General features: G+C 38.3%; 1 protein-coding gene across 4 annotated transcripts in view; it reads right to left on the bottom strand.

Moving 5' to 3' along the window:
- ACVR1C (activin A receptor type 1C) overlaps window positions 1-21,726 on the bottom strand; it is a 93,722-nt gene extending 71,996 nt beyond the window's left edge. The window contains exon 1 of one of the 4 annotated variants that reach the window (XM_050751752.1): window positions 21,413-21,726. In XM_050751752.1, the coding sequence (XP_050607709.1) occupies window positions 21,413-21,485 (73 nt within the window). In that variant the 5' untranslated portion in view covers window positions 21,486-21,726. Of the gene's footprint in view, window positions 1-18,180; window positions 18,316-20,830; window positions 20,911-21,412 lie in introns of those variants that run through there. The other 3 variants (XM_050751754.1, XM_050751757.1, XM_050751756.1) reach the window with 3 other exon arrangements.
- Between the last annotated feature and the right edge of the window lie 2,300 nt (window positions 21,727-24,026).

Here is a 24,026-nt window from a genome sequence, read left to right as displayed (position 1 = left end):
TATACTTTAAATAATCTCTAGATTACTTGTAATACCTAATGCTACATAAATAGTTTTAATACTGTATTGGGTTTTTACTTGCATTATTTTTATTGCTGTATTGTTAATTTTTGTTGGTTTTTTTCCCCAAATATTTTCAATCTGCAGTTGATTGAATCTGCAGATTTGAAACCCACAGATATGGAGGGCCAACTGTATAGGATTTCATTCATTTAGGTTTACTTTAAATTATTTCAACTGTGTTTTATAGTTGAGTGTTGTCATCTTGTTTTAAATGCATCTGCTGATATTGTCATATGGTTTTTCTTTAGTCTGCTGAAATGGTAAATGGAAATATCAGATTTTTGAATATTGAACTAGCCTTGCATTCCTAGGACAAACTCCACAAGAAAATAATGTATTATCCTGTTGTTATATTTTTGTTCAATTTGATAACATTTTGTTGAGGATTTTTGCATCTCTATGAGAGATACTGGTCTGTAGTTTTCTTTCATTGTGATGTCTTTACCTAGTTTAGCTTTCAGTGTATACTGGTTCCATAAAATGAACTGAAAGATGTTCCCTCCACTTGCACATTCTGGAAGTTTATGTAGAATAGACATTATTTCTTCCTAAAAATTTTGATATAATTCACCAGTGAAGTCATGTGAGATGAGAGACTTTTTTGTTGGAAGTTTTCAAGCTTTGCTGCAAAATGAACATCTTTAATCTCTTTAGGACTATTCAGGTTATCTATTATTTCTTGATTAGTCTTTGGAAGTTTATATCTTTCAAGGAATTTGCTCATTTTACCTAAATATTTTAATTGTGAATAAAATGCAATATTCTTTTATTTTTAGTTTTATGTCTGTAGGGTGGAGAGCAATGTCCTTCTTTCATTTATAACATCAGTAATTTGTATATTCCCTCTATTTTCTTTGTAAATCTAGCTAAGGTGAACCACTTTGACCTATGAGTATTTAGAAGTTTGTTGCTTAATAAGTTCCTGTTGTTGATTTCTAGTTTGTTTCCATTATATTCAGAGAACATATTCTGCATACTTTAATTTTTAAAAAATTTATTTGGTTTGTTCTATGCACCCACAATATGGTCTATCTTGGCTAATATTCTACATGCACTTTAAAATATGTGTATTCTGCTGTTAGTTGGAATGTTACGTAAATGTCAATTAGACCAAGTTAGTTAAAATTATTTTTTAGATTTTGTATATCCTTACTAAAGTTTGGTTTACTTATTCTATCAGATATGAGAGAGGAGTTTGAAGACTCAAAATATAATTAAAGATGTGTCTATTTCCCTTTCAGTTCTATCTGTTGTTGTTTCATGCATTTTGAAGCTCTTTGGCTAGAAGCATACACAACATTATGATATCTTGTCAGTGAAGTGATATCTCTATCACTATGGAATATCCCTGGCAGCATCTTATCTTTTGATGTCTATTTTGTTTGTTATTAATATAGCCACCCCAGCTTTCTTATAATTAGTGTTTGTATAATTTTTTCCATAGTTTTACTTTCAATCTATTTGTCTCTTTATATTTAAAGTGCATTTCATATATTAAAGTGGATTTCTTATGATAGCATATAGATCTTGCTTTTTTATCCAGTCTGACAATCTCAGTCTTCTCATCAATATACTTAAACCATTTACATTTAATGCAACTATTGGTATAACTGAATTGAAATCTACCATATTGTTCATTGTTTTCTCTTCATTGTTTTTGATCCCTTGGATATTTTATCCTCATGCTTTTGGATTAATTGAATGTTTTTATTCCATTTTATTTACATTATTAGCTTATTATTTTTACCATTTTAAAAATATTTTTGAGAGATGTCCTTGCAGCTGGGCACAGTGGTTCATACCTATAATACTTTAGGAGGCGAAGGCAGGAGGATCACTTGAGGCCAGGAGTTTAAGACCAGCCTGAGCACTGTAGTGACACCCTGTCTCTACAAGTAACAATCACACGAAAAAAAATACACAAAAAAGTAGCCAGGCGAGGTGCATGCTTCTGAGTTTTTGTGGGTTTTGTCTGTTTGTTTTGAGACAGGATTTCACTTTGTCAGCCAGGTTGGAGTGCAGTGAGATGATCATAGCTCACTGCAGCCTTGACCTCCAGAGCTTAAGCAATCCCTCCCACCTCAGCCTCCCCAGTATCTGCGACTACAGGTGTCTACAACCATACGTGGCTAATGTTTTTCATTTTTTGTAAAGACGGGGTCTTGCTATGTTGCCTAGGTTGGTCTCAAACTCCTAGGCACAAGTAATCCTTCCACCTTGGTCTCCTAAAGTGCTGGGATTACATAAGTTCTTATTTATTGGAAAATGCATATTTCTTTTTCAGTAAAAAAACAAAAAAAAAACTTCATGTAGTATGGAATACTGGGTTGGCAATTTTTTACTCACTGCATTTAAAGTTGTCACTTTATTGCATTATGGCTGTTCTTGTAAAAATACTAAAAATTTAAAAAATAAAATCACTTCATTGGTTTGTGTTTTGCAGTTTCTGCTAAGAAGTCTGCTGCAATTCTTAACTTTGTTCCTCTTTATGTAAGAGGTATTTTTTAATGCAAGCTGCCTTCAAGATTTTCTATTCATCTTTGAATGTCATCAGTTAGAATGTGATGGATGTTGTCTATTGATGTAAGGTTTGGAAGTAGAGCAATTTGTCTGGATTGGGCTCTCCAAGTTTCTGTCCTTGGTGGTTTGATGTCTTTCATTATATCTGGAAATTATTAACCAACATCTCTTCAACTATTTCTTTTGTCCCATTCTCCCTTTTTTTCCTTCTAGCATTCCATTTACACATATGTTAATATATTACTTGATATTACCATATACCTCTTGGATGTTCTATTGAGTCTTTTTGCTCCTCCCTCTTTATTACCTTTGGACACTTCCCTCTTTTGTGTAATGGCTTTAAACAAGTATAAGTACACCATTAAAAGGTAATTTCTAGTGATCCATTTTCAAATTTATGATTCTTTCTTTGGCTGTCTCAGGTCAATTGATGAGCACACCAAAGGCATTCTTCATTTGTTTTTCATATTTAGCCTTTCCTTTTGACATTTTCTTACACTCTCTACCCTTCTAATGAAATGCTACATCTGTTCAGGCATATTTTCCACCTTTTCCACTACAGCTTTTAGTCATAGTTATTTTAAATTTCTTGCCTAATAGTTCTAAAATCTGCATCATATCTAAATCAGGTTCTATTGAGTGCTCTGTCACTTGTGAGTAGGGTTTTTTCTTAAGTATCTCCTCATTATTATTGGTTGATATAAATATAATTATACTATTGGTAAATTTAATCATACTATCATAAGGTCTTTACACTAAACCTGGAGGTGTCAGGGTAAAGAGAGAAGCATGAAGTAAGAAGATTGAAGTGTCAGATATGAAGAGTAATGAATGAAATGACACAGTATTGATTCAAAAGGAACATTAAGAAAGAATACAGTTAAACATAGAGCAACCACTTATAAATAATAATTAGAAGAGAGAGTTAAGAAAGTCAAAGTAAAATGAAATACTCAAAAAATTACTAGTCAAACAGAGGGCAAAAAAAGAGGAACAGCAGAATGATAAAAAGAAAAATAAATAGGCTTCAAATTACTATACTAATTGTTAATGAACTAAACACCTTAATAACTGTCCAAGTGTTAAAAGGTAAAAGTTAAGAACTAACTATATGCTGTGTACAAAGGCTGCACTTTTGTTATAAAGAAGCTGATAGAAAGTAAAGGAAAGGGAAAAAATACACGCAAATACTAAACATAAGAAAACTGGCATGGTTATATTACTATTAGAGAAGATTTCAAGACAAACAGTATTACTGAGATAAAGAGGGACATCTTTTATTAATGAAATAGTCATTGCATCAGGAAGGCATGGAAATTGTAAATGTGTACGTGCCTAAGTGTTTCAAAATATATAAAATAGAAACTAATGAAACTAAAGGGAGAAACAAATACATGAGTATAGCTGCACACTTATCTCAGTAAGAAATACAGATGATGAGAACAACACTATCAACAAACCTCATCTAACTGGCATCTACAAAACAATACACCCAAGAGCCAAAACTAATCTATGGTGGAATAAAGAACAGCAGATGCCTTTGGGTGTACCGCATTGAGATACGACTAGGTAGACATGAGGGAGCTCACTGTGATGATGCTTATCTTTAATATCTTGAAAAAGATTAGGTGAATGTATTTCTCAAAATTTCATGAGTACACACAAAAGACTTGTGAATGTCATTATATATAAATATTTTATCCAAAGAGAAAAGTGTTGAACTCTGTGTAATAATAGGCATGCTGAAGTATTTCAAATGAAGTATACTGCTATCTGTAATTTACTTGGAGTTGCATCAGAAAATAACATATATTAATGGACAGAAGGATAGATAAATGGATACATATGTGATAAGGCAAATATGATAAAATAATGATGGTATAATACAATTGGTCAGTATATGGGTGATAACTAAAATTCTTTTAATTCTGGTGTATATTTGAAGTTTAAAAATAAAACTTGGGAGGAAAAGTAAAGCAAAATCAAACTTTCCCCAAACAAAAATGAATTAGAATGTGTTGCTATCAGAACTGAACTACAAAAATTGAAGGAAGATCTTCAGGCTGAAAGAAAATGACAACAGATATAAACTTGGATTTATACCAAGTAATGAAGAGTACTAAAAGTGATAAATAGGTGGGTAAATGTAAAATAATACATTCATTTTTAAAACTTCTTTAAAGGTAACTAAATACTTAAAGCCAAAATAATAACTCTAAGTTTCAAGGTTTATAAAATAGTTAGAAGTAAAACATGAGATTAATAGCACAAAAGACAAAGAGAGGGAAATGGAGGCATGTGATGGTAAGGTTCTTAAATAAACTATGGTAATCAAAGGTATTATAAATTTTGGAACAATCACCAAAAATAAAGAGGCATAGCTTAGAAACTAATAGTGAAAATAATATATAAAGCTAATATTTGGTCAATTTAACCAAATGAAGGCAAAAGGAGGAAATGAAAGAGGATATATAAAAATAAGATGACAGATTTATTACATACAACCATATTGGTAAATACATTAAGTGTATATGTTGTAAATGCTCCAGTTAAAAGACAAGTATGCAAGACAGGATTAAAAAAAAGCAGGACCCAAACATATGCTCTCTATATAAGAAACACAATTTAAATATAAAGATATATATGAGTTAAGCATAAGAGAATGGAAAATTTATAACATAGACATTCAGCACAAGAAAACTGGAATAACAGAGTAACTATATCAATAGTTTAAAAAAGTAGATATATAAATATTAACCATAAGAAAGGTGGGATAGTTATATTAATATCAACAGAGTGGACCTCAAGGCAAAGCATATTGCCAGTAATAAAGATAAGCATGTCATAAAAACAAATATTACCAAGGATAAAGTAGGAGTTTTCCCAATCATAAGTATGAATCAAGAGGACATAATAATTCTAATTGTGTATGTACCTAAAAACAAAATTTTCAAATATACGAAGCAACAATTAGAAAAAAACAAAAAAAAGGAAATACATAAATCCACAAGTAAATTAGAGATGTCAACAATCCTTTCTCAATAGCTGGTGAAACAAGAAGACAGAATTAGTAAAGATAGAAAAGACTTCAATAACACTGTCTAGCAACTTGACCTAAATGACACTTACAGAACACTCCACTCATCCAAAGGGAATACATAGTATTTTCAAGTACATATGTAGTATTCACAAGGTCAGACATATGCCAGGCTATAAAACAAACACAAATGAATTCAAAATAAATGAAATCATACAGATTACGTTATTTCATCCCAAATGGATTTAAAGTAGAATTCTATACGAAAAAAAACTCTGAAAAGTACTAAAATATTTGGCAGTTAAATAACAGACATCCAAATAACACACAGGCGGCTCCAAAAAATTACAAAGGAAACTAGGAAGTACTTTTAATTCAGTATGAATAAAAACACAATATCACAATTTCTGGATGAGCTGAAGCAGTTGCTGAGAAGGAAACTTAGAAGTTAAATACTTATATTAGAAAAGAAGAGCGGTCTTAAATTAATAATTTAATATGGGTCAGCAAACTGTGGCCCACTGACTATAAATAAGGTTTTATTGAAATGCAGCAACACCTATCTGTTTATATATTGTCCATGGCTGCTTTCATACTACAAAGGCAGGGTTAAGTGGATGCAACAGTGACTATTCGTTTTACAAGCCTAAAATAGGATAAACTTTGACCCTTTGAGAAAATGTTGCCAACACTTGGTATAATGTACCCGCTAAAGAACTTGGAATAAAAAGCAATAAATTAAACCTAAAGAAAGTAGAGGAAGAAAATAATGAAGAGAAGAAAATAACTGAAAACAAATAGAGAAAATAAATAAAACTAAAAGCTATTTATTTGCAAGAAATCAATAAAATTGATAAACCTCCAGCTAGACTCATCACGGTAAAAGGAGAGAAAATTCAAATTCCCTATGTCAGAAATATTAAAGGGGCCATCACTACAAATCTTATAAATATTAAAAGGATAATAAGGAAATATGGCAAAAAAAAAAAAAAAAAAAAAAAAAAACCTTCATGGTAATGGCAATATCCAAAACATAGTTGAGTAAAAGCCATTCTGGGGAACATCATCTTGATTTGGCACAATAACTCTCTATACTTCTAAAGGAGTCCAGTTGTTTTAATGAAGTCAATTTTCTTCTCTCTACAAAAGGGAATGCCTTTTAATATAACATAGCTAAAGAGTAGCTGCAGGAAATAAATATTTTCAAAAAGAGTTTCATTCAGTTACACATTTATTATTCTATAAGGAATCTTCTGCTAATTATATAATTATTCTGTATTCAACCTGTCAAGTTTTGTGTAATGTCTATTTTCTGGAAATACAAATGACAGATTGCAAGTAGAATTTAAGTGAGAATGCAATCTCACCATGACTATCAGAGCAGGCAAATGTCCACAGAGTAGAATTTTTACTCTTGGAGAATGAAAATGGGGATGATAGAGAAAAAAAAATACACTTCCAGGGGAGTAGGCCAGGAAAATGTCATCAGATAAAGTTGTGAGACGTGATTAGTTAATACTGTTAAATATATTTTGGCTGTGTTGTAAAACAATCTTGTTTTTTTAAAGCTGAATTAATCTGGATTACCAGTTTCTGAATTAACATCGCTTGGATATGTATGCATTTTAAAAAACTAAATATTTGTTGTTTTTAATTATTATTTTTAATTGACACATAATTGTATATATTTATGGGATACAATGTGATGTTTTGATACATGTATACAATGTCCAATGATCACATCAGGAGAATTAGCATATCCACCACCTCAAACATTTATCATTTCTTTATGTTGAGAACATTCAAAATCTGGTCTTCTAGCTATTTGAACACATCCACATCCTGAAGAGTTAGATTTTTTTCTAGTCCTGTTTTTGATCATAGAGTCTTTATTTCAGTCAATTATGGAGTTGCACAAAAAAAGGTATAAGGTGCTTAATCAACATGCAGAGATGTAGCATCCATCCCTGTCTTTTTACTAACCATGAGATAAGAAAGACAAAATAGATTGGGAGAAAATGTGTGTTTCACTTTCAAAATGGGAGCATCCTAATGATTTTCTTGAAGTGAAAAGTTTAATGAAAAAGTGGATTGATCTAATTTGGGATGTTTAAGTCATTGGCAAATTTAAATTGTTTTAAAAAAATAATAATAAGCCAAGCTCTTGAGTCATACTGAGTGATTCACCCATGAATTCTTGAGATTAATTTAAAACAGCTCCAAAGAAACAGTATCTTTGCATGCCTACTCTCTAAAAGACAGAAGAGAACAACAGAAAGGAGAAGTTATTCCAGAGGAAAAAAAGTGAAGAATCAGGACAGAGCAGGGCCGTGTTAGCCTGGCTGGCCAATCAGAGTAGTGAATTCAAGGGACACAGGATGAGGCAACGGTAGGCCCTGAGAAGTAGCCAAGTGCTGGCTTCTATGGAAATAAGGTCTTCCTTATCTGTTTCATACTCCCACTCACCTCCTCCATCCTTTTACTTTCTACTGGATCCCTAAGTAGGAGGAGTAGTGATTTGTATTGTTCGGGTTTCAGGGAACCAAGTGGCCCACATGCTTTAGGGATCCAACTTTCAAATAACAAGAAAAACACAGGGCTCATGGTCATGGCCATGTCTCCCATCTTTTCCATAGCAAGTGTGGGAAAGGTACAACCTGCTTCCTTGGTAGAAGAGATCCCGCCACCTCTTTCTAGACTTTCTACTTTTTCCCTCACTTAACAGTTGCCCCTGAAATTATTGCCTGGAACTCCTGCTCGAGTTTCCATGAGAGCTGAAGTAATGTGAGGTATTGTAAATAGAGGTCCCTTTCTCCACAACCTCTATGGCTTCATTTTGCCAGGACTGAATAGCCTTTCAGTGGTTTCCTGGAGTTAGGATCCAGGGTTCGGGTTTATCACAGCTCCCCTGCCTTTATGCTTGGGCTCTTTAGTTGTTGAAAAGAAGAGTGTATTCAAGTCTGCCATGCTACTGGGTGCAAAAGCTCCAGGTAATAAGAAAAAGTTACTTTGCCTTGTTTCACCTCCTTTTTCTAGATGTCACCTCTTAAATGAAGATGAGACTCAGAAGATAGTGTTTGGGTATTCCTAGGTCCCATTAGCAAAAGAGTCATTTCTGTATCATTTATGAACATGCCGTAATTTCTTAAACATACTACCCCAATTTCTTAAACAATGTAAGGATAAATCTTGAGATTTTGACTATTGACTGTGAAAAATGTATGACCTAGAAGATCAAAGCAATGGAAAACCAAGAAGAAACCTCACAGATACAAATGATAAGGTGTAACTAATGACATTCTTCACAGAAATAGGAAAAAAAATCCTAAAATATATATGGAACCACAAGAGGCCCAGCATAGCCAAAGCTATCCTAAGGAAAAAGGACAAAACTGGAAGAATCACATTATCTGACTTCAAATTATACTAGAGAGCTACAGTAACCAAAACAGCATGATACTGACATAAAAACAGACACATAGACCAACAGAACAGAATAGAGAACCCGGAAACAAATCCACCTACCTATAGTGAACTCATCTTTGACACAGGTGCCAAGAACATACACTGGGGAAAGGATAGTCTCTTCAATAAATGGTCCTGGGAAAACTGGATGTCCATATGCAGAAGAATGTAACTAGACCCCTATCTCTTACAATATACAAAAAAAATCAAATCAAAATGAATTAAAGACCTCAAACTATGAAACTACTACAAGAAAACATTGGGGAAAATCTCCAGGACATTGGTTTGTGCAAAAATTTCCTGAGTAATATCCCACAAGCACAGACACCCAAAGGAAACATGGACAAATGGGATCATATCAACTTAAAAAGCTTCTGCACAGTAAAGGATACAATCAACAAAGTGAAAAGACAATCCACAGAATGGGAGAAAATATTTGCAAACTACCTCTCTCATAAGGAATTAATATCCAGAATATATAAGGAGTTAAAACAACTCTGTAGGGAAAAAAATCTAATAATCCAATTTTTAAAAAGGGCAAAAGATTTGAGTAGTCATTTCTCAAAAGATGACATACAAATGGCAAACAGCACATGAAAAGGTGCTCAACATCACTGATCATCAAAGAAATGCAAATAAAAACTACAAAGATATCATCTCGCCCCAGTTAAAATGGCTTACATTCCAAAGACAGGCAATAATGAATGCTGGCAAGGATGTGGAGAAAAGGGAACACTTGGGGGGCGGAGCAAGATGGCCGAATAGGAACAGCTCCAGTCTCCAACTCCCAGCGCGAGCGACACAGAAGACCGGTGATTTCTGCATTTTCAACTGAAGTACTGGGTTTATCTCACTGGGGAGTGCCGGACGATCGGTGCTGGTCAGCTGCTGCAGCCCGACCAGCGAGAGCTGAAGCAGGGCGAGGCATTGCCTCACCTGGGAAGCGCAAGGGGGAAGGGAATCCCTTTTCCTAGCCAGGGGAACTGAGACACACAACACCTGGAAAATCGGGTAACTCCCACCCCAATACTGCGCTTTAAGCAAACAGGCACACCAGGAGATCATATCCCACACCTGGCCGGGAGGGTCCCACACCCACGGAGCCTCCCTCATTGCTAGCACAGCAGTCTGTGATCTACCGGCAAGGCAGCAGCGAGGCTGGGGGAGGGGCGCCCGCCATTGCAGAGGCTTAGGTAGGTAAACAAAGCTGCTGGGAAGCTCGAACTGGGTGGAGCTCACAGCAGCTCAAGGAAACCTGCCTGTCTCTGTAGACTCCACCTCTGGGGACAGGGCAATAACAAACACAGCCGAAACCTCTGCAGACGCAAACGACTCTGTCTGACAGCTTTGAAGAGAGCAGTGGATCTCCCAACACGGAGGTTGAGATCTGAGAAGGGACAGACTCCCTGCTCAAGTGGGTCCCTGACCCGAGTAGCCTAACTGGGAGACATCCCCCACTAGGGGCAGTCTGACACCCCACACCTCACAGGGTGGAGTACACCCCTGAGAGGAAGTTTCCAAAGCAAGAATCAGACAGGTACACTCGCTGTTCAGAAATATTCTATCTTCTGCTGCCTCTGCTGCTGATACCCAGCCAAACAGGGTCTGGAGTGGACCTCAAGCAATCTCCAACAGACCTACAGCTGAGGGTCCTGACTGTTAGAAGGAAAACTATCAAACAGGAAGGACACCTACACCAAAACCCCATCAGTACATCACCATCATCAAAGACCAGAGGCAGATAAAACCACAAAGATGGGGAAAAAGCAGGGCAGAAAAGCTGGAAATTCAAAAAATAAGAGCGCATCTCCCCCGGCAAAGGAGCGCAGCTCATCGCCAGCAACAGATCAAAGCTGGACAGAGAATGACTTTGACGAGATGAGAGAAGAAGGCTTCAGTCCATCAAATTTCTCAGAGCTAAAGGAGGAATTACGTACCCAGTGCAAAGAAACTAAAAATCTTGAAAAAAAAGTGGAAGAATTGATGGCTAGAGTAATTAATGCAGAGAAGGTCATAAACGAAATGAAAGAGATGAAAACCATGACACGAGAAATACGTGACAAATGCACAAGCTTCAGCAACCGACTCGATCAACTGGAAGAAAGAGTATCTGCGATTGAGGATCAAATGAATGAAATGAAGCGAGAAGAGAAACCAAAAGAAAAAAGAAGAAAAAGAAATGAACAAAGCCTGCAAGAAGTATGGGATTATGTAAAAAGACCAAATCTACGTCTGATTGGGGTGCCTGAAAGTGAGGGGGAAAATGGAACCAAGTTGGAAAACACTCTTCAGGATATCATCCAGGAGAACTTCCCCAACCTAGTAGGGCAGGCCAACATTCAAATCCAGGAAATACAGAGAACGCCACAAAGATATTCCTCGAGAAGAGCAACGCCAAGACACATAATTGCCAGATTCACCAAAGTTGAAATGAAGGAAAAAATCTTAAGGGCAGCCAGAGAGAAAGGTCGGGTTACCCACAAAGGGAAGCCCATCAGACTAACAGCAGATCTCTCGGCAGAAACTCTCCAAGCCAGAAGAGAGTGGGGGCCAATATTCAACATTCTTAAAGAAAAGAATTTTAAACCCAGAATTTCATATCCAGCCAAACTAAGTTTCATAAGTGAAGGAGAAATAAAATTCTTTACAGATAAGCAAATGCTTAGAGATTTTGTCACCACTAGGCCTGCCTTACAAGAGACCCTGAAGGAAGCACTCAACATGGAAAGGAACAACCGGTACCAGCCATTGCAAAAACATGCCAAAATGTAAAGACCATTGAGGCTAGGAAGAAACTGCATCAACTAACGAGCAAAATAACCAGTTAATATCATAATGGCAGGATCAAGTTCACATATAACAATCTTAACCTTAAATGTAAATGGACTAAATGCTCCAATTAAAAGACACAGACTGGCAAACTGGATAAAGAGTCAAGACCCATCAGTCTGCTGTATTCAGGAGACCCATCTCACACGCAGAGACATACATAGGCTCAAAATAAAGGGATGGAGGAAGATTTACCAAGCAAATGGAGAACAAAAAAAAGCAGGGGTTGCAATACTAGTCTCTGATAAAACAGACTTTAAACCATCAAAGATCAAAAGAGACAAAGAAGGCCATTACATAATGGTAAAGGGATCAATTCAACAGGAAGAGCTAACTATCCTAAATATATATGCACCCAATACAGGAGCACCCAGATTCATAAAGCAAGTCCTTAGAGACTTACAAAGAGACTTAGACTCCCATACAATAATAATGGGAGACTTCAACACTCCACTGTCAACATTAGACAGATCAACGAGACAGAAAGTTAACAAGGATATCCAGGAATTGAACTCATCTCTGCAGCAAGCAGACCTAATAGACATCTATAGAACTCTCCACCCCAAATCAACAGAATATACATTCTTCTCAGCACCACATCGTACTTACTCCAAAATTGATCACGTAATTGGAAGTAAAGCACTCCTCAGCAAATGTACAAGAACAGAAATTATAACAAACTGTCTCTCAGACCACAGTGCAATCAAACTAGAACTCAGGACTAAGAAACTCAATCAAAACCGCTCAACTACATGGAAACCGAACAACCTGCTCCTGAATGACTACTGGGTACATAACGAAATGAAGGAAGAAATAAAGATGTTCTTTGAAACCAATGAGAACAAAGATACAACATACCAGAATCTCTGGGACACATTTAAAGCAGTGTGTAGAGGGAAATTTATAGCACTAAATGCCCACAAGAGAAAGCAGGAAAGATCTAAAATTGACACTCTAACATTGCAATTAAAAGAACTAGAGAAGCAAGAGCAAACACATTCGAAAGCTAGCAGAAGGCAAGAAATAACTAAGATCAGAGCAGAACTGAAGGAGATAGAGACACAAAAAACTCTCCAAAAAATCAATGAATCCAGGAGTTGGTTTTTTGAAAAGATCGACAAAATTGACAGACCACTAGCAAGACTAATAAAGAAGAAAAGAGAGAAGAATCAAATCGACGCAATTAAAAATGATAAAGGGGATATCACCACCGACCCCACAGAAATACAAACTACCATCAGAGAATACTATAAACACCTCTACGCAAATAAACTGGAGAATCTAGAAGAAATGGATAATTTCCTGGACACTTACACTCTTTCAAGACTAAACCAGGAAGAAGTTGAATCCCTGAATAGACCAATAGCAGGCTCCGAAATTGAGGCAATAATTAATAGCCTACCAACCAAAAAAAGTCCAGGACCAGATGGATTCACAGCTGAATTCTACCAGAGGTACAAGGAGGAGTTGGTACCATTCCTTCTGAAACTATTCCAATCAATAGAAAAAGAGGGAATCCTCCCTAACTCATTTTATGAGGCCAACATCATCCTGATACCAAAGCCTGGCAGAGACACAACAAAAAAAGAGAATTTTAGACCAATATCCCTGATGAACATCGATGCAAAAATCCTCAATAAAATACTGGCAAACCGGATTCAGCAACACATCAAAAAGCTTATCCACCATGATCAAGTGGGCTTCATCCCTGGGATGCAAGGCTGGTTCAACATTCGCAAATCAATAAACATAATCCAGCATATAAACAGAACCAAAGACAAGAACCACATGATTATCTCAATAGATGCAGAAAAGGCTTTTGACAAAATTCAACAGCCCTTCATGCTAAAAACGCTCAATAAATTCGGAATTGATGGAACGTACCTCAAAATAATAAGAGCTATTTATGACAAACCCACAGCCAATATCATACTGAATGGGCAAAAACTGGAAAAATTCCCTTTGAAAACTGGCACAAGACAGGGATGCCCTCTCTCACCACTCCTATTCAACATAGTGTGGGAAGTTCTGGCTAGGGCAATTAGGCAAGAGAAAGAAATCAAGGGTATTCAGTTAGGAAAAGAAGAAGTCAAATTGTCCCTGTTTGCAGATGACATGATTGTATATTTAGAAAACCCCATTGTCTCAGCCCAAAATCTCCTTAAGCTGATAAGAAACTTCAGCAAAGTCTCAGGATACAAAATTAATGTGCAAAAATCACAAGCATTCTTATACACCAATAACAGACAAACAGAGAGCCAAATCAGGAATGAACTTCCATTCACAATTGCTTCAAAGAGAATAAAATACCTAGGAATCCAACTTACAAGGGATGTAAAGGACCTCTTCAAGGAGAACTACAAACCACTGCTCAGTGAAATAAAAGAGGACACAAACAAATGGAAGAACATACCATGCTCATGGAGAGGAAGAATCAATATCGTGAAAATGGCCATACTGCCCAAGGTAATTTATAGATTCAATGCCATCCCCATCAAGCTACCAATGAGTTTCTTCACAGAATTGGAAAAAAAATGCTTTAAAGTTCATATGGAACCAAAAAAGAGCCCGCATCTCCAAGACAATCCTAAGTCAAAAGAACAAAGCTGGAGGCATCATGCTACCTGACTTCAAACTATACTACAAGGCTACAGTAACCAAAACAGCATGGTACTGGTACCAAAACAGAGATATAGACCAATGGAACAGAACAGAGTCCTCAGAAATAATACCACACATCTACAGCCATCTGATCTTTGACAAACCTGAGAAAAACAAGAAATGGGGAAAGGATTCCCTATTTAATAAATGGTGCTGGGAAAATTGGCTAGCCATAAGTAGAAAGCTGAAACTGGACCCTTTCCTTACTCCTTATACGAAAATTAATTCAAGATGGATTAGAGACTTAAATGTTAGACCTAATACCATAAAAATCCTAGAGGAAAACCTAGGTAGTACCATTCAGGACATAGGCATGGGCAAAGACTTCATGTCTAAAACACCAAAAGCAACGGCAGCAAAAGCCAAAATTGACAAATGGGATCTCATTAAACTAAAGAGCTTCTGCACAGCAAAAGAAACTACCATCAGAGTGAACAGGCAACCTACAGAATGGGAGAAAATTTTTGCAATCTACTCATCTGACAAAGGGCTAATATCCAGAACCTACAAAGAACTCAAACAAGTTTACAAGAAAAAAGCAAACAACCCCATCAAAAAGTTGGCAAAGGATATGAACAGACATTTCTCAAAAGAAGACATTCATACAGCCAACAGACACATGAAAAAATGCTCATCATCACTGGCCATCAGAGAAATGCAAATCAAAACCACAATGAGATACCATCTCACACCAGTTAGAATGGCGATCATTAAAAAGTCAGGAAACAACAGGTGCTGGAGAGGATGTGGAGAAATAGGAACACTTTTACACTGTTGGTGGGATTGTAAACTAGTTCAACCATTATGGAAAACAGTATAGCGATTCCTCAAGGATCTAGAACTAGATGTACCATACGACCCAGCCATCCCATTACTGGGTATATACCCAAAGGATTATAAATTATGCTGCTATAAAGACACATGCACACGTATGTTTATTGCAGCACTATTCACAATAGCAAAGACTTGGAATCAACCCAAATGTCCATCAGTGACAGATTGGATTAAGAAAATGTGGCACATATACACCATGGAATACTATGCAGCCATCAAAAAGGATGAGTTTGTGTCCTTTGTAGGGACATGGATGCAGCTGGAAACCATCATTCTTAGCAAACTATCACAAGAACAGAAAACCAAACACCGCATGTTCTCACTCCTAGGTGGGAACTGAACAATGAGATCACTTGGACTCAGGAAGGGGAACATCACACACCGGGGCCTATCATGGGGAGGGGGGCGGGGGGAGGGATTGCATTGGGAGTTATACCTGATGTAAATGACGAGTTGATGGGGTGCAGCACACCAACATGGCACAAGTATACATATGTAACAAACCTGCACATTATGCACATGTACCCTACAACTTAAAGTATAATAATAATAAATAAATAAATAAATAAATAAAAAGAAAAGGGAACACTTGTACACTGTTGGCAGGATTGTAAATTAGTACAAACACTAAGAAGAACCCTTTGGAGGTTCCTCAGAAAATTAAAACTTGAGCTACCATATGATCCAGCAATCCCACTGATGGATATAACCCAAAAGAAAGAAAATCAGTATATGGAAGAGATCTGCACTTCCATGTTTGTTGCAGCACTGTTTACAATAGCCAAGATTTGGAAGCAACCTGAGTGTCCATCAACAGATGAATGCATAATGAAAATGTGGTACATATACACAATGGAGAACTATTCAGCCATAAAAAGAATGAGATCCAGTCATTTGCAACAACATGGATGGAAGTGGAGATCATTATGTTAACTGAAATAAGCCAAGAACAGAACGATAAGCATCACCTGTTCTCACTTACTTGTGGGATCTTAAAATCAAGAAAAGTAGACTCATGGTCAGAGAGAGTAGAAGAACTGTTATCAGAGGCTGTGAAGGGTAGCAGGAGGTTGGCATGGAGGTGGGGACAGTTAATGGTACAAAAATAAAGAAAAAATGAATAGGACCTGCTACTTGATAGCACAATACGGTGGCTATAGTCAGTAATAACTTAATTGCATATTTTAAAATAAAGCATGTAATTGGATTGTTTGTAAGTCAAAGGATAAAATGTTTGAGGGGATGGATACCCTATTTTCCATGACGTGCTTATTTTACACTGCATGCCTGTATCAAAATATGTCATGTACCCCATACATATATGTATCTACGATGTACCCACAAAATTTTTTAAAATAATTTAAAATTGTTTAATGATAAGGTATAATACATAGTACACTCCTTATGCTTAGAATTTTTCCTTTGTTTTGTTCTGTTTACGAATTATACTTGAAAATTCTCTTGTTCTATTATTTATTAAAATAAACTCTTCATATACATGTTGACATAATCTGTTTGAGCTTTGTAATGATCCACGCCTGCAGTTGTCCATTTAGAGGACACTACAGATCTCAAATTGAAGATAACATTAATCATTTGGTAGCCACATTTACAGGTCAAGACTAAGCTAGAGCAGGAACTAAACAGCTTCAGGATGATATTTATGTATCCAAGCCCCTTCCCCCAAAAACATGTCATTGCTCTCTTAGAAACATGCTCTAAAACTTCAAACTACATTGGAGTAACAGGTCCCATAGGGCTCAGCAGCCTCCCTATTCCTGCCTCTATCCAATCTCCTCTCCTCTTAACCTTATTTATGGCAAGAGATGCAAGTACTGCCAAGAAAAGTACAACAAAGTGGGTCTTGGCCATTGCCTGAAAGCATTTCCCCTAAAAGAGAAACATGAAAGTTTATTCAAAAGGAAACTACTCCAAAACTGCATCTGAAAATAACCAGTTTCAAAATACAGCAAACTTGGGAAAAACCAACTGCTTTCATGCAACAATCAAGGGAATCAAGAGTTATTCTTGTTTTTTTCACCCATATTTTCATGTCTAGATACTCATGTAGGATTAGGAAAAGCTAGGCAGCCTTTCAGGTTCACACAGAAGAGAGATATCCTGTGCAAAGAGTTGGGAGTGACACATCCAGAGACGCATATGAAGACAGTAACAGAGCTAGAACAGGAGAGGTTTTTAGAGATGAGGGCTAGAAAATAGGTCTTCACTTCTCTTTTTAATAAAAGAGCCAGAAATATATGCATCAGCAACAGTTTATCTCACAACAGGATTTCATTTATGTTGGTTTGCAAGATAAAATTACAGAACACCCAGTTAAATTGGAATTAAACAGCAATTAATTTTTAATATATTTGTGTTCCATGTCATACTTGTGACACACTTACACTAAAGAGGTATTCATTGTTTATCTCAAATTCAATCTAACAAGGTATTCTCTGCCTTATTTGCTAAGTCTGTGGCTCTATTTAATGCGTCTTTGAAAAGTTATCGGTAAATGCCCTTGGCTCTCAATTTTTTATCATCAGTCCAGATTTATCCCCTGAACTTCAGACCCAGAAAACCAGCTGCTTACTTGACATCTCCATTTCAGCATCTTAGAGGTATTTTAAACTCAACATATCCAAAACAGAGCTCCTGTATCTGTCACCACCAACCCTTCTCTCCCCACACCAGCTTTTCCTGCAGTCTGTCCCACCCCAATTAAGGGTCCATTCTTCCATTGCTTGGGTAAGTCATCCTTAGCTACTCACTTTCACAGCTCAAAGTCCTTTATTTTTTGTATGAGTTTACCAATTCAGAGGAAATCTCTAATCATAGCTTCTCCTGGGCCAGAGAGGTCTTCCTTGGAACCAGGGAGCCTCTTGCCACACCTGTGTCAATCAACCAATAAATGACTATGCTTAAAGAAGGGCAAAGGTGGCAACATCTTTTGCATTTATAAACTCAGTCAGCCCTGAGCTTTCACTTTCACTTCCAGCAACACTGTGGAAAACTCTTAGTGGAAACTGCTAACTATTGTTTGCGGTAGTGGTGCAGGGGTGCAGGGGGATGGGGGGATGAATTTCATTACTTGAAACCTTCACTCTCACCCTGGTTATTAAGGAGATACTTATTCCATTTTTAGAGTAACAACATACAGCTTTCTGGACTATAATGCTTTCTGGACCAGAGGACAAAGGAGTTTCAAGAAATTAGAAGAGAATGCACAATATGTAAATCCATGAAACATCTAAATCATAGCTTCAAAGTAGAGAACTCCAGGACATTTTCTGCCACTTCTTTTTTGGGTACACATGATGAATGTTGTGAAGCCATGTCAGGTCTCCCTTATCAGACATCAAGGCATCCAGTACCTACATAATCAGAGCAACTCAGAGCAGCCTGATTTTTTCGTTTCTTTTGTTTTTAGAGATGGTGCCTCACTGTTACCCAGGCTGGAGTGTAGTGGTGCAATCATGGCTCACTGCAATCTTGAACTCCTCATCTCAAGCAATCCTCCTGTCTCAGCCTCCCAAGCAGCTAGGACCACAGGTGTGTGCCACCAGACCTGGCTAGTTGTTCTTAAATTTTTTGTAGAGACGGAGTCTCACTGTGTTGCCTAAGCTGGTCTTGAACTTGCTGGCCTCAAGCAATCCTCATGCCTTGGCCTCCCAAAGTACTGGGATTAGAGGCGTGAGCTACTGCACCTGGCTAGCCTGATTTTTTTTAATTCCAGTCTAGACCAATAAATAGTTTTTCTAAGTCTCCACCAGCTGTTATCTTCTGAGATTCTCAAAAAGGAGCAATGGACATCCCTAAGGTGACAACAATGTGGGGAATGAGCAACCAAAGTAAAAAAGGTTTCCTGGTTTATCATGTGTTCAGATATTTAAAGTTCTAGGCCTGCTCTGCAGAGTCAAATGAAAGGTGGTGCCTTCTGTCACACCGTTTCACTAACTATGTCATTACATCAAGAACGACTTCTCATGTAACATTCCAACAATGGCAAGTACATGTCATAAATGACCAATATGATTAACAGTGTAATTTGTAAAAGTGACCAGGTAAAAATACAGTTGGCTAAGCATGTGATAAAACAAATTGAAAAAATGAAAAGCAAAACAAAACTACCTTGAATCTTTCTACCAATAGCCAGAGATTTTTATAAAGTTAAGAATAAATACTGTAAGTAGCAATATACATTGTTAATGTGGGACACAGAGGGGTAAAAATTTCTTAAGAAGATTTGAAAATGATTGCACCTGACATAGAAAAGGTTTTTGTAAAAGTTCAACTTCAATAAATACGTCTCTACTATATTATTCCATATCATGCATTTTCCTTAGACTTCAAATTTTAAGTGAGCGACTTTGAATGGATTATCTTTTTTTATTTTTTGCATATTTCAATGTCAAAAGTTTCCACGCCTTTTCAAGAACATGAGGCATGTTGCTATGCTCAAGGTCTCTGAAATTTTCTAAAGATTCTGGATATACAACAAAATATACCCTTGAAGCTACATTAAAAAAAATTGAATCTGTTTTTAAAATGTGTGCAGCCAAGTTATCAGCTCCTCCAAATAAAAAGAGTTGTACAGACAGCCTGCAGAGGCAGTTTCACCCCATCAAAACTGTGATATCTTAAAGACTTTTCTATGTAAATTCTATTAAATTGTCAAGAGCACTTTCAGTATCCCAAGTTAGCAGAGTTTTCACCCATTTTTTAAAGACTTTCCCATAGTTGGTTTTCTCCCACTTATAAATTTATTAACTCTAAACGCAAATATTTCACTTTATCCCATTATCTTTCTGACAGTCTTGGGCTGTTTTCCTAAAAGATAACTGAAATGCTTTAATCCTCAGATTTTGTCAATAATCAAATTTGTATTTGAATATTGTATTTAGTGATTCTCTTAGGCCATCTGAAACACTGAAATCTGTACATGACAGCAATCACATCATTCAAATCATTCTGTTGCACATGTCACTAAGAGGAAAACGACCCACCATGAATATAGCTATTAATGTCAAACAGATTGTCATCTGGGAAAACAAAATGCATCAAAATCAGCTTCGGACAAAACACAGCTCTATGGGAAAACACCATATTTTTATGTGCAAATGACTTCAATGTCTGATAGAAATTTTAAAAGAATGAGTTAGCAAAGAATCTGTTCCTCCTCTGCATAATCCAGGACAATGTAATGAAAACACTTTTCTAGGTAAAGGGCTTTTAGTCACAGCATATTATGATTTTATCAAAGATGCATTTGCCCCACTTTCTAGTAAACATTATAAAGAAACGTCTGGCTTCTAGATTGGGTAGAGGGCTCTATTTAGCCTATCAAGGCACAGACCTGTTATAAACTCTGGGGCGCTTGCCAGAATTTTTTTCCCCAGGAACTCTGAGTAAAGATCGTACCTCGAAAGCAATGTGCGTTGCAAACCACACAGATTCAAGCTCCCACTCTCGCCTCCATAGCTTGGCATCTGCGGCTTTTGGGGTATTCCCCGCCTCCTAAAACTCAGACTAAATCACCACCTCCCACCACCACCATGCCACCATCCTTCAGCAGCTCTCAGGGGCTTAGCACAGAGCGCGTCCGACGCACACCTGCAGCCCTCCCGGTCCCTGCAGGGTGAACCCAGCTCCCAGCCATGCGCGCACCCACAAACGCTCTCCTATTTTCTCCGCTGCAAACTGCCCACAAATTAGTCACCCACCTCACCCCTACTACTTATTCCCCCACGTCCCTGCCGCCTTTTCCCTCTTCCGGTGGCTTCGTCCCCAACACACCTGTCTACCCCTACGGCTGCCAGATGTCAGGTGCCCACGCTGCACCCTATCCCGCGCCCCCTCAATCCGACTGGCTCTTCCCGGTCCGCCCCGATGGTCAGTTTGCTCGGAGTACCCGCTGTCCCCCCCCTCCCCCGCCGTGCCCACTCGCAGACCTCCCCCCAGCTCCCACCGTCGCGGACGCCGGGAGAGAAACCAGCAACGTACCTGCCGAGAGCTCGGCGGCCGCGGCGAGCAGCAGGAGAGCCTGGCGGAGCGCTGAGCGGAGCGCCCGGGTCATCGCCACCAGGCGGCCGCGCCGGGGCTGCGAGGCCCCAGAGCAGAGCGAGGCAGCCGGGGCAGCACGGCCCGCTTTGAAGTTCCCGGGCCGCGGGAGGGGAGCGCGGCACCGACACCCTTTTGAAGTGCGCGGTTGGCTCTAGTCAGTGTGGGCGCCCCCCTCCCCGGCCGCCCCCATCCCACGCCCCCCGCGGCTGGCGGTGCGCGGCGCTCCTGCCACTGGCCCCGCAGCCGGGCGGGGAGGGGGTGGTGGGGCGAGCGGCAGAGCCCGCCCCTGCCGCGCCTCCGCCCCCTGCGCCCTCTCGCAGCCGCCCGGGCCTGCTGCTGCAGGGCAGGCGGGCAAAGGCGGCCCCGTACCCAGCGGTGAGAGCCCAGAGCTGGGGCGAAGAAAGAGGGGAGGTGGGGAAGCGTCGCGGAACCTCCGGGACTAGATACTCCGGAAGGGGGCTCCGCACGAGAGGGAAAGCCCCACTGAGACTTTAGGGAAACTTCAACTACGCGGCGATTGCACCCTGGTGATCCGCTCTATAGCCTCCCGCAGAAGAGCCAGCCCCCTAGCTCTCCTGACGTTTATTGTCCAGGGTCCTTAAGTCCAACCAGGCTGCGCTGTGAGAGCCCCGCGGGCTTTCTACTCGCTTGTCCCACCACTACGTCCTAGCCGTTTGCGCCTCTGGGGAAGGGCGCCCTCTCTGTTCATCCCTGGAAATGACCAGTTGTCCGACTGCCTTCTGGACCTATAAGCTTTGGTTTAACAAACTTCATCTCTTCTCGGGTGCCTTTTGGGAACTCTCCCCTCTATGAATGGCGACCAAAGTTGGACCACCTGCGCCAGGTGATGTGGCCATCTACAATGTGTGACCCAGGTCTGGTAGTAAAAGACCTCACTTATGGAAGATATTTCGGCAGCTACAATTTCAGCAATTGAAGAACTAGGGGAACTTACACACACACACACACACACACACACACACACACACACACACACACGGATTAAGGGAAAGGGAAGAATTGTTTAAAGTAATATATGAGAAATTTGTTTGAGTATTGTTTAATCCCCAGAGGCTGTCAAATAGGTATGTTTCCCATGTGGATTGTGCCTAAGGACAACGGCAACATTACCAATTAACAGAAATTAACCTAAATTCAATTCACCTATGGAGTCAGAACATTAGAGTGAATGGGATTATTTCAACCTGAACAACGCGAAAAAGCAAGAATACAGTACTGGTATTATTACTACTGTTGGGGGTTCCTTGAGAAGTGATACCATCATAAAAATTGCTTTAGAGTAAAACATTGCTTGCTGCTTCATCTAGCTCAGCACTAAATTATATGCTAGGTGTTCTTTCTAAGTTCTATGAAAGACTTATGGTGAAATGTTGTATATAATTGACTTTATTATCAAAGGATCACAATATTGGAAGTGAGATGGTCATTGGACTTTGAGATGTGGGTGGCATCCTGAGGATCCCTTCTGCCACCACCTTGGATAAGTCAAAATATTCCTAAGCACAAAAAAACTTTGTTCTCATTTTATCCTGGATCCAAACAAACAAAAAACTGGAGATGTGGGACAAATCTGAGCCCTTTCAGACACCCACAAAACAGATGCTTTTTTAAAAAGGCAAGAAAATGCTAGGACACATTATATTTTGTCTGGTTTGGCTTGCTCATTATTTGATAACTGCACCTTAAATTGTGATCTGCCAATAGATCATGATACCAGGAGCCTAAGAGCATAATGTAGTGAACTTTCTGGGTCTGCTTCCTCAAAAGTAAATGGAACTTAATTCCTCCCTATTTCCCAGAATTTTGACCAGGATCAAAAAGGGAAGTGATTGAGAGAGCATTGTTAAACCATACACATTACAACAATGGCAGGGATTTACTCCCCACATACTTATTTTGTCTCAAATTTAGTAAGCAACATCCTCTGCAAGTTGTAAAGCTCTCATTTGCAAAAAATAAAAAATAAAAAATAAAAATAAAAAAGCTTCTTATTCCAAGAAGTCGAATTTTGAATAATTTCAATATTCTACACAAACTCAATGCTTAGTCTAATGGTGCATTATCAGCACGGTAGCCACTAGCCACATGTGGGTGGATATTGAGCCCTTGAAATGTTGTCTAGACTGAATCGACATATGCTGTAAATAAAAAATACATGCTAGGTCCAAAGATTTAGTACAAAAATAAGAATGTATCAAATACATTACTAATAATTTTATGTTGCTTAAATGTTGCAATGATAGTATTTTGGACATATTGAGTTGAATAAAATATGTTATTAAATCAATATTACCTATTTCTTTTTACTTTTTAGTGTGACTACTAGAAAATTTTAAATTACACACGTGGCCCACATTACATCTCTACTGGACAGTACTGGTCTAAAGAATCCTCATCAGATGGCAAGGATCCTTACCTTGTCTTAAGAACAGTATGTGTGTGTGTGTATGTGTGTGTGTGTGTGTGTATATATATATATGTAGTTACGTATCTTGTCAGTCAGCATATGGTCAGCCAATAAAGGAATCAGGAT

This window comes from Macaca thibetana, chromosome 12, assembly GCF_024542745.1.
Source record: "Macaca thibetana thibetana isolate TM-01 chromosome 12, ASM2454274v1, whole genome shotgun sequence".
In the NCBI taxonomy this organism is placed as follows: Eukaryota; Metazoa; Chordata; class Mammalia; order Primates; family Cercopithecidae; genus Macaca; species Macaca thibetana.
The sequence above is the reverse complement of the archived record's forward strand: the minus strand, read 5'-3'. Positions and strand labels throughout refer to the sequence as shown.